Source organism: Lampetra planeri, chromosome 47, assembly GCF_965212315.1.
Source record: "Lampetra planeri chromosome 47, kcLamPlan1.2.h2, whole genome shotgun sequence".
In the NCBI taxonomy this organism is placed as follows: domain Eukaryota; kingdom Metazoa; phylum Chordata; class Hyperoartia; order Petromyzontiformes; family Petromyzontidae; genus Lampetra; species Lampetra planeri.
In genome coordinates, this window is record NC_136153.1 from 3,506,797 (window position 1) to 3,523,452 (window position 16,656).

General features: G+C 48.3%; 1 protein-coding gene across 1 annotated transcript in view; it reads right to left on the reverse strand.

The window, feature by feature from the left end:
* Positions 1-16,331, reverse strand: part of LOC144733513 (transcription cofactor vestigial-like protein 2) — a 58,598-nt gene extending 42,267 nt beyond the window's left edge. The window contains exon 1 of the mRNA XM_078615444.1: positions 16,197-16,331. Within this exon, the coding sequence (XP_078471570.1) occupies positions 16,197-16,298 (102 nt within the window). The 5' untranslated portion in view covers positions 16,299-16,331. The remainder of the gene's footprint in view (positions 1-16,196) is intronic.
* Between the last annotated feature and the right edge of the window lie 325 nt (positions 16,332-16,656).

A 16,656-nucleotide genomic window follows, 5' to 3' on the forward strand; every position in this document is an offset into this window, starting at 1 on the left:
GCAAAAAGAGGAGCTTCATCGCTCAGCGGATTCCTCGTCCAGTCTAAATACATTTTCCATTCTACGTGACTTTACCGAAAGAACCAAGAAAAGTAATCCCTGCAGTCACGAAAGCTTTAAATCGAAAAATACATTTTCTGAGTCTGATGTTTGGACCTCGAACGAGGCGTTCATTTCTGGGCGTCCTCGTAGAGTTCCACACTCAGCGTTCTTCACGAACTGCGTGGTCAGATTCTGGGATGGTGACCGCAAGGGAAACCCAGACAGGGGTTAATCGAGACGTGAGTCGGTAGCGACGCGACTGAGGCCTTTGTTGATGGTCAAGGAGGTTCGTCGTTGGCAAGGGTAGCGTGTAAACCCGCCTGTGTCCGCGTGAGCTTCAATTCACCATCCGTGCGGATGCCTCGTGCACGCAACCCACAGCCAGCCGCGCTCATCGGAAGGTGCACAGCAACACTCAACAAGGCAAGTCAAGTCGTCATTCGCGCTGCTCTCATAGAACAACAAATATCTCGTGCCATGAAGAAGGGTCGTTGCCCGGAACGTCGACGGTTTTGTGTATATATACGTGTTAATTTTGTATTGGATCGTGTGTGATTGTGCCTCGCTTACGTGGTGAGCGTTCTGCATCGTTTCAACTCAAACGCTTTGAGATAAATTGAGCTTTCCCCTTTTTTCAAACAAATTCACCGCTGCATGATAGGCCTTATCCGTGCGCCGTGTCGGGTCGTACGTGACGGTCGTTTGGTCACCCTTCACCACACGTGTTGGGCAGCGCGGGTTCGTTAAAGACGGCAGGGGTGGTGGCAATGCGGACGGCGGAGTGGACTAAGCAGCGGTATATACAATTTTTCGCGGCCACGGATCTTAGCCGTGGTCGGTAATTGAAACTTAGCATCGCCGGGTTTGAGATGAAGACAGCAAGCGCGCTAACCGCTGCGCCACCGCTTCCCTACTCGCCCCACGGGGCTCAACGATGTTGACGCATTCATCCACCTGCCCCGTTACCCGGGAGGGCTCCCTCGCGGAGCGGACCTCTCCGCTCTCGGCGGGGTGCGTGAGAGTGAGCGAGTGAGCCATACTTCAAGGTGCGTGAGTGAGCGAGTGAGTGAGTGATAGATCAAGGTGAGTGAGTGAGAGTGCGTGAGTGAGTGAGTGAGTGGGTGAGTAAGTGAGTGTGAGTGAGTGAGTGAGTCATTCATCAAGGTGAGAGACAGAGTGAGTGAGTTAGGTAGTGAGTGAGTGAGTAAGTGAGTGAGTGATACATCAAGCTGAGTGAGTGAGTGAGAGTGCGTGAGTGAGTGAGAGAGTGAGTGAGAGTTAGTGGGTGGGTGAGTGAGTGAGTGAGAGTGCGTGAGTGAGTGAGTGAGAGAGTGAGTGAGAGTGAGTGGGTGGGTGAGTGAGAGAGTGAGTGAGTGAGAGTGCGTGAGTGAGTGAGTGAGTGGGTGGGTGAGTGTGTGAGAGTGCGTGAGTGATTGAGGGTGTGAGTGCGTGAGTGCGAGAGTGAGTGAGTTAGGTAGTGAGTGAGTGAGTGTGAGTGAGTCATACATCAAGGTGCGTGAGAGTGAGTGAGTGGGTGAGTGAGTGAGTGAGTTAGGTAGTGAGTGTGTGAGTGAGTTAGATAGTGAGTGAGTGAGTCATACGTCAAGGTGCGTGACAGTGAGCGAGTGATTCAGCAATGCGCGCGTGACAGTGCACGCAACGCCGTCGCTATTGCTTCGTGCGCACAAAGACAAAGATCCCACCTCCACCGTATAGCCTCTAAAAGACGTTTAGGGCAAGTGCTGTTAGCGAGTAGCACCTGTGAAGGCCGGCAAGACGCACGAAGGGGTGGGTTAGCCAGCACCACGCCCGGCCGCCTTTGTCTCCCCATTGGCGATGTTTACACACCGTACCAGGTACTAATTTGAGGCTGAGTCGACCTAGAAGAGGCCCATGACCGGTTCAGATAATAATCGTCACTGATTTTGGCCGTGAGCGGGAATCGAACTCGGGTCACCAGCTTCGTAGCGCAGCGCGCTAACCGCTGCACTACCGCTCCCCTAACTTACACACAGAGACGCATCTTTGAGACGAGTGCTTTAGATTATTCATTTCATCATCATCATCGTGGTGGTGATGAATGTGGCGGTGTGTTGTGAGTGATTATGATGTATTTGATGATGATGATGATGTACCCATCGTCTCGGAGTTCCTTCCTCCCCCCAGCCACCCGTGTTGTCGGCTCCTTGCCCCTGTTCAAGTCTGACTGACTGCCTCTTACATAGAGACCCATAGACTCACATAGAGACCATAGACTCACATAGAGACCCATAGACTCACATAGAAACCCATAGACTCACATAGAAACCCATAGACTCATATAGAGACCCATAGACTCACATAGAGACCCATAGACTCACATAGAGACCCATAGACTCACATAGAAACCCATAGACTCACATTGAGTCCCATAGACTCACATAGAGACTCATAGACTCACATAGAAACCCATAGACTCACATAGAGACCCATAGACTCACATAGAGACCCATAGACTCACATAGAGACCCATACACTCACATAGAGACCCATAGACTCACATAGAGACCCATAGACTCACAAAGAAACCCATAGACTCACATAGAATCCCATAGACTCACATAGAGACCCATAGACTCACATAGAGAACCGTAGAATCACATAGAGACACATAGACTCACATAGAGACCCATAGACTCTCATAGAGATCCATAGACCCGCATTGAGACCCATAGACTCTCATAGAGACCCCATAGACTCACATAGAGACCCATAGACTCACATAGAGACCCATAGACTCACATAAAGACCCATAGACTCACATAGAGTCCCATAGACTCACATAGAGACCAATAGACTCATATAGAGACCCATAGACTCAAAATAGAGACCCATAGACTCACATAGAGACGCATAGACTCACATAGAGACCTATAGACTCACACAGAGACACATAGACTCACATAGAGACCCATAGACTCACATAGAGACCCATAGACTCACATAGAGACACATAGACTCACATAGAGACCCATAGACTCAAAATAGAGACCCATAGACTCACATAGAGACGCATAGACTCACATAGAGACCTATAGACTCACACAGAGACACATAGACTCACATAGAGACCCATAGACTCACATAGAGACCCATAGACTCACATAGAGACACATAGACTCACATAGAGACCCATAGACTCAAAATAGAGACCCATAGACTCACATAGAGACCCATAGACTCACATAGAGACACATAGACTCACACAGAGGCCCATAGACTCACATAGAGACCCATAGACTCACATAGAGACCCATAGACTCAATATAGAGACCTATAGACTCACATAGAGACCCATAGACTCACATAGAGACCCATAGACTCACACAGAGGCCCATAGACTCACAAAGAGAACCATAGACTCACAAAGAGACCCATAGACTCACATAGAGACCATAGACTCACATAGAGACCCATAGACTCACATAAAGACCCATAGACTCACATAGAGAACCATAGACTCACATAGAGACCCATAGACTCACACAGAGGCCCATAGACTCACATAGAAACCCATAGACTCACACAGAGGCCCATAGACTCACATAGAGAACCATAGACTCACATAGAGACCCATAGACTCACATAGAGACCATAGACTCACATAAAGACCCATAGACTCACATAAAGACCCATAGACTCACATAGAGACCCATAGACTCACACAGAGGTCCATAGACTCACATAGAGACCCATACACTCACATAGGGTCCCATAGACTCACATAGAGACCCATACACTCACATAGAGACCCATAAACTCACACAGAGTCCCATAGACTCACACAGAGACCCATTGACTCACATAGAATACAGACCCATTGACTCACATAGAGGCCCATAGACTCACATAGAGACCCATAGACTCACATAGAAACCCATAGACTCACATTGAGTCCCATAGACTCACATAGAGTCCTATAGACTCACATAGAGACCCATATACTCACATAGAGACACATAGACTCAAAATAGAGACCCATAGACTCACATAGAGACGCATAGACTCACATAGAGACCTATAGACTCACACAGAGACCCATAGACTCATATAGAGTCCTATAGACTCACACAGAGACCCACTGACTCACACATCTGCGCATGTATGTTGAACTTCTTTCGCACCATACCTAGCCAACCGTGCTAATCGGAGGTGTGGGACTCCCTTCCTCTCGATATAACCTCGATATATATACACAACATTATATGCCCGCTGGTTCTGTACAGCGTCTGAAGATGCGGTCACATTTAGACCCGGCCGCTATATCAATCCACATGACGTTGTAAATTTCAATGGTATCGTGAGATGTTGTCGATGATGCCTGTGATGATGCCGATGACGACAGCTACACGATGATGATGATGATGGTGACATGATGACTGGACGATTCTGATGACGATTATTCCACTGCAGGTGGTGCTGATGATTACCACGGCGGGTTTGTTATGAATAATCATGATGATGATGAAAGTGGCCAAGATGATGATGTCCGTCTGTCCGTCTGGATACACCGCCGAGTAAGAGGAAGCGGTTTGACTCGCCTAAATCAGACCCTCGAGGAGGGAATATCTGCCTACCTCTGTCTCTCTCTGTCTCTCTGCATGTCTCTCTGTCTCTCTCAGAAAAAAGATGCTGGAAGGTGACACTGACGCCTGCTCTGTGCTTCCAGTGTTCAGGGGCCTGCTTAAGGCGCGGCTCCGGCTGGAGCACGCCATGTACCACACACATGCCGGTGATGTGCGCGTCTTCTTCGAACGCTGGGGAGCCGGACAAGCCCCTCTCTGCACCAGCGTGGACGGCACCCTCGTGGTGTTCACCTTCTGAAGCGCTCGCTCGTCACCGTGGCGTGCGCGATGACCACCACCACCACCACCACGTGACTTTTCTTTCGTGTTGTGTGCGGTGCATTTAGCGCCACAGCGCGTGGATTTGTAGCGTCTGTTCATTTGTGTTGCTGGTGACTTTGTGTATTTCGTATCGGAATCGCCTCCGGTGCTGTTGCTGCTGGCGGCAATAAAAGTTGTTTAAAAGTCAAAAAGTCTCTGTATCTCACTCTCTGTCTCTCTCTGTCTCTCTCTGTCTCTCTCGCCTCTCTCTTTCGCGATGAAGAAGGGACACTTCCCGAAACGTCGCCTATCACGTTTAAACATATCCCCCCCGCCTCCATTAAAAGGCAACACTGCGATTGACCAATGGGTTCCGTTTGTCTCGCGTTAATTGTGATTATAAACCGCTACCGACCCAGCAGGAGCATCACCAACACAAATTCGAGTTTCCTTCCACATCTACGTTGCTGACGCCTCTTGTTCTCTCGTGAAATTAGATTTTTTTTCTAAAATAAGAATTATTACTTTAATAATTATTATTAATCTAAATTAGATTTTTTTCTAAAAGAAGAACTATTAAAATTTTTATTTTAATAATTATTATTATGAACAATTGTTATTATTGTTCAACGACAATGTTGTTGTTGTTGTTGTTATTCGCGTGTGTTCCGTGTGCGACCGTTAAACGCTTCGGTTTGTCAGCTGTGTAATATTCCTTTACGCAGTTCGTGCAGGACCCCTTCTCTGCGATATCGACCTTTGTGTTCTCTGTGTCCTCTGTGTATTGCTGCTGCTGCTGCTGCCGCTGCTTCGCTCACGGATCCCCCGCGTCAAATAGCCGGGCAGCCGCTGGCTTAACGGGCCCATCGTCCGCACTACAACAACAATAACAACAAAGACTGAGGATCTATCCCCATTGACTCTTCCCACCTCGCTCGGATTTTTGGTTCCGCCAAAAATCATGATAGATGCGTGTCCCCCTACTCCACCTGCTGCTGCTGCTGCTTCTCTTCCTCTACATCTTTCCGGTCCATCTCGCCCCCCCCCCTCGCGTCTCCCCACTTCTCGGCGCGTTCGAGGCATGCGAGAGGAATGGTTTCGCTTCTTCGAGCTGAAAGCGCAAATGCTTCGTCGCGATTGTGAACGCCGATTTGCGAGAAAGTGACGCGTCTACAATGGGCGGGACTCAAGCAGCAAACGCGCCGCCTGCATTTGGCTGTACGTAACCGCATTGGTATGGATGTACGTACTGTATGCTGAACTTCTTTCGCACCATACTTATCCAACCTGCGCTAATCCCAGGCGCGGGGAAGGACAACAAACTAAGCACAAAAAAAATAACTTCTGAAAAGAAGACTTTTCAATCCGTATGATTTTAAAGGGCACCACTGCAGTAGTTTCATAATTTCGGGAAAGAAGAGCGTTCCAGACGGCCACAGAGCGCGCGTCGTTACGAACCCCCAGCGATCCGAGGTCTTTCGATTCCCGCTCACGGCCAACACCAGTGACGGTTATCTGAACCGAGGTCGACTCAGCCTCAAAGGAGTACCTGGTACAGTGTATAAACATTGCCACACGGGAGACAAAGGCGGCCGGGCGTGGTGTTGGCCACCCACCCCCTCGTGTGCCGTGCCGGCCTTCATAGGTCCCCACTAAAAGCACTTGCCCCAACAGTTTGTTAAGGCTATACGGGGGGATGATCTTTGTCTTTGTGCACTTGCATGCATTTTCGCCCGTGTTGTATGTATATCCATGATGTTGTGTATCTCGTACGCATTTACATTTATTTGGTATGTGTTTATGTATGTAAATGTGTACGTGTTGCTACGTATGTGTGTGGTATGCGGCTGTATGCATTCGCTCGCAGCAGTCGACCCAACGTCTGTTAAGGCTAAACGTAAATATGTATTGGTAAGAATTCACGTACAGCATGCGTTTAGTAAAATACGTGTGCGTTTATATTATTGTGTTTTTGTACACACAAGTGTATAATTTCGTATGTTATTATTTTAGTGAGTTGCATGCGTTTCTCAACGCACGTTTATACATCTCTGCGGGGAGCGATGGTGTAAGCGGTTAGCGCGCTGCGCTACGAGCCCAGCCACCCTCCCCTAGGTCGACTCAGCCTCAAATGAGCACCCGGGCTGGTGTCTGAACATCGCCACTGGGGAGACAAAGGCGGCCGGGCGTGGTGCAGGCCACCCACAGGCACTCATAGGTCCTTGCTAACAGCACTTGCCCCAACAGTCTGGGGGATCTTTGTCTTTGCATTCATTTGTATATATGGATTAGTATATTGGTCGATATTTGCATAGATTATTCGTACGCATGAATGTTTGCTCATTATGTATTCGTATGTATTTGCGCGTGTGTGTGTTTTATATGTTTAATGTGTATGTCTTTGGATGTATGTATCCCAGTGCATTTGTAAGTATCTATCTGTATATTTTGCACGTATATGTGTTTGTATGCGTATATGTATGAATATACATGCACAGATATTTCTATGTACATATCTATATATATGTGTTTGTTAATATGTAATTGTACATAGATATCTGTGTACTTGCACATGTATTTCTGTACCGGTATGTCGACTCAGCCTCAAATAAGTACCTGGTGCGGTGTGTAATCATCGCGACTGGGGAGACAAAGGCGGCCGGGCGTGGTGCTCGCCACCCACCCCCTCGTGTGCCATTCCGGCATTCATAGGTGCTCGCTAACAGCACTTGCCCCAACAGTCTGTTAAGGCTATACGGGGGATCTTTGTCTTGTTCGGTATACGTGTGTACTTACATGCATATATATTGCTTTGTACGTATGTACCTTCATGCATCTGTTCGTATTTTCCCGTGTTTGCATGTAATTGTATTTAACACTGATGCCCATAAACTGCCTTTGCTGAGATCATATCCACCGCCAACCGGCTCTATAATGAAACTAACAATTCTATTTCGTAGCATTTTAATATTGCACAAGAGGTCTAAGGTTGTTTTTTTTTAAAGATGTCACATGAATGTGTTTATATATATACAGACACGCACGTATGTATTATACAGTAATTGCTAATCCGTGGATTAATGAACCATATGTGAACCGACTATTACGTGCATAACTTTGCGAAATTATCTAACATCTATCATTAGCCACCTGTCGTCAAATAGTCGCCGATAAATGTTGCTAACAACTTGTTGCTTACCGCCCTGTGTCAATGCACTGCTGAACGAAGGCCGCCCCGCCTCGCTGAGTCGATCATGGGGGGTTCTAATATATCTGACCATACTTCACCATTTTATGCAGTGCGAGTTAGGGGGGTTTGTGACCCAGGATGGCATTAGATACAACTCAACCACCGATAAATGTGCCGTATCCCTTCACCACCCGACACGGCCAGTAAGGTTTGTCACGTAAACAACTCGGCAATAAAATTTTGATTTAAAGCTTTCGCGACTGCAGGGATTCATCTTCTTGGTTCATTCGGTAAAGTCACGTAGAAGGGAAATAATAAAATAATAAAAATAAAACATAATAAAATACAATTCTCACGACGTTTCGGCCACAACGCAAGCAGCCGTCCTCAGTTGAAGAACATAACTTCAGACGCTGTCTTTCCGACAGACCTGTTCTTCACCTGAGCACGGCTGCTTGCGTTGTGGCCGAAACGTCGTGAGAATTGTATTTTATTATGTTAAATTTTTATTATTGTATTATTTCCCTTCTACGTGACTTTACCGAAAGAACCAAGAAGATCAACCACCGATGTTAACCGGGTAATCGAACTCGGGTTAGCGAGGTTCTGCGTCTTGATGTACGGCCGACGACGATGTAGATGCAGAGCACCGACTGCAATGTCACATTGGTGGTGGTCAAAGTCCAGACAACTGCTTCAGCAGCAGCAGGAGCAGCAAGCGGAGTCGCGTGTCGCTGCGATGTCTACTTCTTCATAGTTTGTGGACCGATGGCATTGCGTCGTTACGCGTTGCGCTACAGTCTCTGTTCTGGATGACCCACGGTTATAGCACACTGCGACTGGAGAGTTTTACATCTTACAAGGTATCCCGCATCTACTGCTGCCGTGGTTTTGTGCAGCTGATGCCGTTTAGGGTGGACCACGAGCCTCGTGGGAGATCAAAGAACCCCTCGCATCGTCGTTTGTGCCGGGAGGTTAGTAGCGCAGTGCGCTAACCGTTGCGCCACCGCTCTCTTCCTTCTTTTGTTTCATTGTCTCCCAACACCGTACACAATCGCGACTGGATTGAGGTCAATTACAATTGGTGTTCTCGAAGGGCTGCGAACGGTCACATTGGATGCAGTGATAAGCCGTGCCTATCCGTAATACAACCGCAAACATCTGAAAACCAATCCGTTAAAATACGGGCCTTTTTATGTAAATATGTGTACGTGTAGATTTGAAGTTTTCGTGACTGCAGGGATCCTTACTCTTTGGTTCTTTCGGTAAAGTCACGGAGGTATAAAATCAAATAAATTAAGCAAAACACATTTTTTTTGCTGTGGTTTTCCCACCTGATGATGATTGCTTGTGTTGCAATAGAAACGTCGTGATTTTATTTATTTTATTTGATACCTACGTGACTTTACCGAAAGAACCAAAGAGTATGGGTAAGTGTGTAAACACTTAGATGTAAAATCGTCATCAAACAATGCAGATTCTAGTTCGCATCGAATCATGAGTGGGTTGGGTGCTCATCTTCCAGTAGTGGAAATTCCACATTCCCATGGCGGCGACGGGCGAGTCTATCCTCGTAACAAAAATTACATTTTATTTTTCCTTTAACTTTGTTTTCCTTTTGAAAATATTACTGGGGTGCGCCTCACAGTATCTGTATCCCAGGTGCCTACGACATCTTAATCCGGCCATGGATTGAGGGATGATTTGATGAGTCGATCCCACCACACCGGATTGGAACTCGCAACCTTCCCGGATGACGCTCGCTCGCTCCATCTCCTGCTGAGCTCTGCCTGGTGGTTCCGTAATCGGTAAACCGAGTAATTCGCCGACTCGTGAACTCTGTTGCCGAAGCCGATAAGAAAGCGAGTCCAATATCGGTATTAATAATTATTGCCCTTGATGGTCTACATATTTGTAAACTGTAATTTGTTCTGTGTACATTTATATATCTAAATTGCTATATATTTATATAGAGTTACCGTATTATCCAGATTGCAAGACGCTCCGAAAAGTAGCACGCAGTCAAAAGCTTGTGCCCGATGTCAATGAACTCGTACAGACATCGTCACAGGCGAACGCACTCACACACGCACACCCCACTCACTCAAGCACGCACACTCACACCCACACACGATCACACTCACTCACACACGCACACCACACTCACTGAAACACGCACACTCACACACACACACGCACACACTCACTCACACACACACACACGCACACACATGCACACTCACTTACACACACGCGCGCACTCACACACGCACACCCCAATCACTCAAACACGCACACTCAAACACGCACACGCTCAAACTCACTCACACACGCACACTCACTCACACATGTACACTCACTTACACACACGCGCGCACTCACACCCCACTCACTCAAACACGCACACACGCACACTCACTCTCACATTCACTCAAACACGCACACACGCACACTCACTTACACACACACGCGCGCACTCACACACTTACTCACACGCGCACACAAAGACCCTCTGTATAGCCTGTAACAGACTGTTGGGGCAAGTGTTGATAGCGAGCACCCACGAAGGCCGGCACGGCACAGGATGGGGTGGCTGGCCAGCACCACGCCTGGCCGCCTTTGTCTCCCTCGTGGTGATAGTTATACATCGCACCAGGTACTCATTTTAGGCTGAGTCGACCTAGGGGAGGCCCAGGACCGGTTCAGATAATCGTCACTGGTGTTGGGCGTGAGCATGAATCGAACTCCGGTCGCCGGGTTCATAGCGCTAACCACTACACTACCGCTCCCCACTCACACACGCTCTCACACACACGCGCACGCACAAACACACTCCCACACACACACACGAACACTCACACACGCACTCACACTCACACACGAACGCTCACACACGCACTCACAAACTCACACACGCGCGCACTCACACACGCACACTCACGCACGCACGCACTCACACACTCACACGCACTCACAAACTAACACACGCGCGCACTCACACACACTCAAACACACTCACACACGCACACTCACACACGCGCGCACTCACACAGACTCACACACGCACTCACACACTCACACACACATACACATGCACTCACACACGCGCGCACACACACTCACACACGCACACACACTCACGCACTCACACACTCACACACACTCACACACTCACACACACTCACACGCAGTCACACACTCACACACTCACACTCACACACTCACACACGCGCGCACACACACTCACACACGCACACACACTCACGCACTCACACACACTCACACACTCACACACACTCACACGCAGTCACACACACGCACACGCACTCACACACTCACACACACATACACACGCAGTCACACACACGCACTCACACACTCACACACACATACACACGCAGTCACACACTCACACACTCACACTCACACACTCACACACGCGCGCACACACACTCACACACGCACACACACTCACGCACTCACACACACTCACACACTCACACACACTCACACGCACTCACACACTCACACACACATACACACGCAGTCACACACACGCACTCACACACTCACACACACATACACACGCAGTCACACACTCACACACTCACACTCACACACTCACACACGCGCGCACACACACTCACACACGCACACACACTCACGCACTCACACACACTCACACACTCACACACACTCACACGCACTCACACACTCACACACACACACACACGCAGTCACACACACGCACCCCTACCGGATTATAAGACGCAGCCTGTGCAGAACACAAGCCTGCAGGGCGACTTGGGGATGGCGGCTAAAGCGGACTACAAAGTCCTTTCATCAACATAAACGCGATGACATATTTATATTTTTGTTAAGTGATTCGTTAACGTTATTGTATTGCCGGGAGCGGCATCGTTGTGGCTGGCACAATGCGCTCTGAATCCGTTCGATTCCCGATCACGGATAACATCAGTGGCGAGTGATCATCTGTAGCGATTCCATCGATGTGCCGTTACATCCTTCAGCAATCCGCATTGACCAGCGTGGTGAAGTATGGTCGAACAATCCCCACGAGAGATAGGTCGTGGTTCAGGCCTTCATCCAGCAGTGGATTTAACACTGGGCGTCGTTAATGTAGCGATGCAAAACAATCCTACTCGTGTATTTGTATAAGGCGCCGTGTCTGAACATCATAATCCGTAGTTTGCAATGAGATGTACGACTTTGCTGTACTTATAATACATGCAAAGGTTATACATGTGGATGTATGTAACATACTCATGCACACGTGCCATATACACAGCGTTCAGACGGTTATATCGTCAAAGTCTAAACATATCTACATAATCATTAATTATACGTTTCACAATGAGTTGTTTGTATTTGATATGTGCCGTGTATGTGTTTGTGTATACATATATACACTAATTTAGTCGTCATGTAAATCCAATGCTGGATTTATGGGGGAGCGGGGGGGCTATTTGACCATACTTCACCACTCTGGGCCAGTTGCACGTTCGTGAACAGAAATCGATTTTTAATAAGCTCCCCTCTGATTATTATTGGCCATAAGAGCAGCCTATAACACCTGTTATGCATCCAGCCACTATCCAGGACTCCAACCCGGCTTCGATTTCGAGATCACGGGCCTATTACGCGGGGTGAATTGCTCGAATGCGGGATATTTATATAAACATGCCCCTACAAATAAACATCACAGTCGCTCTGTGGTGGAAATTCCACGTTGCTGTGACGGTGCCCATGAAAAAAAAAACATACACAGCACGCAACCACGAATGACGTCCACGTGCACTGTGAGTTACTGTGGGTTGCACAGACCGTACATAACCGCGGCAGTGGTGTGTACGTACGTTGAACTTCTTTCGCACCGTACGTAGCCAACCGCTCTAATCGGAGGTGCGGGGGGAAGGACAACAGACTAGACACGCGCTCACGCGCAAAAAAACAAACAGCTCTAAAAGAAATGAGTGTCCAACCAAGATGATTTCAAAGTGCACGGCTCCAGCGGATTCCTCATATCGGACGGAGGTTTTTTTTGTTTTCTTGTGTTTAACGTCAAGAACTTTGTTCTCTAAAATAAATCAGTGTCCGACCAGGATGATTTCAAAGTGCACGGCTCCAGCGGATTTATAATATCGGACGGAGATTTGTTTTTGTTTTGTTGTGTTTAACGTCAAGAACTTTGTTCTCTAAAATAAATCAGTGTCCAACCAGGATGATTTCAAAGTGCACGGCTCCAGCGGATTTCTAATATCGGACGGAGGTTTTTTTTGTTTTGTTGTGTTTAACGTCAAGAACTTTGTTCTCTAAAATAAATCAGTGTCCAACCAGGATGATTTCAAAGTGCACGGCTCCAGCGGATTTCTAATATCGGACGGAGATTTTTTTTGTTTTGTTGTGTTTAACGTCAAGAACTTTGTTCTCTAAAATAAATCAGTGTCCAACCAGGATGATTTCAAAGTGCACGGCTCCAGCGGATTTCTAATATCGGACGGATATTTGTTTTGTTTTGTTGTGTTTAACGTCAAGAACTTTGTTCTCTAAAATAAATCAGTGTCCAACCAGGATGATTTCAAAGTGCACGGCTCCAGCGGATTTCTAATATCGGACGGAGATTTGTTTTTGTTTTGTTGTGTTTAACGTCAAGAACTTTGTTCTCTAAAATAAATCAGTGTCCAACCAGGATGATTTCAAAGTGCACGGCTCCAGCGGATTTCTAATATCGGACGGAGATTTGTTTTTGTTTTGTTGTGTTTAACGTCAAGAACTTTGTTCTCTAAAATAAATCAGTGTCCAACCAGGATGATTTCAAAGTGCACGGCTCCAGCGGATTTCTAATATCGGACGGAGATTTGTTTTTGTTTTGTTGTGTTTAACGTCAAGAACTTTGTTCTCTAAAATAAATCAGTGTCCAACCAGGATGATTTCAAAGTGCACGGCTCCAGCGGATTTCTAATATCGGACGGAGATTTTTTTTGTTTTGTTGTGTTTAACGTCAAGAACTTTGTTCTCTAAAATAAATCAGTGTCCAACCAGGATGATTTCAAAGTGCACGGCTCCAGCGGATTTCTAATATCGGACGGATATTTGTTTTGTTTTGTTGTGTTTAACGTCAAGAACTTTGTTCTCTAAAATAAATCAGTGTCCAACCAGGATGATTTCAAAGTGCACGGCTCCAGCGGATTCCTCATATCGGACGGAGGTTTTTGTTTTTTACGTCAAGAGCTTTGTTCTCTGTTGCATTCGCGTAAACCCTACGGGTAGCCGTGACACGCCAGCGTTCCCGTGAGCGAGTCCCGCAAGCGCTGAAGAACATCAAGACACGAGCACGCTTACCCTGGCCACCTGAGTTCACGCCGAGTTACACAGAATCAAGTTGAAACGTGACCATGGCTGCTGCTGTTGCTGCTGATGATGATGATGATGACCTTCTCATGAAGATCTCGAGATGGGAGACCATAATCGAGCAGTGGATTGACAACGCGCCTGACCGTGTGCTTGTGCGTGTACTCTAATTATATTAACTGGGTGAAGAGCTAAGTTGCTACATCGCTTAATATATGCAGGGTGCAACAGCAGGGTGAAACGATGATCCGCTCACTCGCTCGCTCACTCATCGGCCGGCAGTCGCCTCCGTATCACTCTTCTATCGCAACTACTGCTGCTGCTGCTGTGACTACCGTTCCCATGAACTTCGCTCGTTGGTTCCTCCTCCATCCACGGCGAAGATTCGGTCGGTCTCTGTCAGACGCTGAATTGGTTCGACTCTCATCGACACTGCAGGCCATAACAACACGCTCACGCACCCGCTCACCAACTCACTCACTCACCCACTAACTTACTCATTCACGCACACGCTCACCCACCCACTCACTCACCCACTCGCTCACCAACTCACCCACTCACTAATTGAATAACTCACTCAACCACTCACTCACTAACTCACCCACCAATTCACCCACTCACTAATTAACTAACTCACTCACCCATCATCTGCCAAGCACTTATCACAAATGGCTAATTTCAAGAAAAATTATTAACTGTGAGAGTGCTGTTTGTAGCTGGTCGCTTGGGGCAAGTGTTGCGAGTAAGGCTGGCACGCAACACGAAGGGCTGGTTGACCAGTACCACACCTGGCCGCCTTTGTCTCCCCAGTGCTGATGTTTACACAGCGCAACAGGTTCTCAATTGAGGCTGAGTTGACCTAGGGGAGGCCCCAGACCGGTTCAAATACTCGTCACTGATGTGGCCTTGAGCGGAAATTGAACTTGGGTTATTGCCGGGTCCATAACACGGCGCACTAACCACTGCGCCACCGCTCCCCACAATACATGTGCACACCCGTACAAAGACAAAGATCCCCCGTATAGATTGAGTAGACTGTTAGGGCAAGTGCTGTTAGCGAGCACCTATGAATGCCGGCACGGCGCACAATGGGGGGGGGTGGGTGGCCAGCACCACGCGCGGCCGCCTTTGTCTCCCCAGTGGCTATGTTTACACATTGATCCAGGTACTTATTTGAGGCTGAGTCGACCTAGGGGAGAGCAAAAATCGACCTCGGGTCGCATGGGTTCGTAGCGCAGCGCGCTAACCGTTGCACCACCACTCCCACACACACTCACAAAGACAAAGATCACCCGTATAGCCTTAACATACTGTAGGGGCAAGTGCTGTTAGCGAGCACCTTTGAAGGCCGAAACGGTACACGAGGGGGTGGGTGGCCAGCACCACGTCCGACCGCCTTTGTCTCCCCAGTGGCGATGTTTACACACCGTACCAAGTACTCGTTTCAGGCTGAGTCGACCTAGGGGAGGCCCAGGACCGGTTCAGATAATCGTCACTGGTGTTGGGCGGGAATCGAACCCAGGTATCCAGGTCCATAGCGCAGCGTAGCGCTAACCGCTACACTATCGCTCCCACACATACTCACACAGACACACTCACACACACGCACACACACACACTCACACACGCGCACACACACACACACACAGACACACACACACGCACACAGACACACACGCGCACACAGGCGCACACACACGCGCACGTGAGTGAGTGACGCCTCCTACCTGTGCGGCGTGGGGGTACGAGGAGTAGGCCGCCGATGCTGCGCTGAGGTAGGCACGGGCCGGCGGCCCGTACGCGTGGTACATCACATCGAGACAACTCATCACTCCGCTCAGCGACTCAGACACTGGCGGAGCGAGGTGCGCGGGGGGGGAGAGAGAGAGACGTGCCCCCCCTCCCACGCAAAGCTCAGCTTCTGTCTCTGTGTGCCCCCCCCCCCCGACAAAGGCCCGCGAGTTAATCACCCCTCTCAACTTCGCTCCCCAACTCTGGAGCCGGGGAGAGTTTTCAATCGATCGCCCCGTTCCTCACGAGGGTCGGGTCCAGTGCTGTCTTGTTGTGGAAAGAGCGCGATGGGTCTAGTAGTAGTAGTCGTAATACTAATAAAGAACGTCTCCTTAATTGAAAACTCCTAAGTGGTCAAGGAGCAGCGTCTTAATGATGATGAGTTCTGTTCGTCGA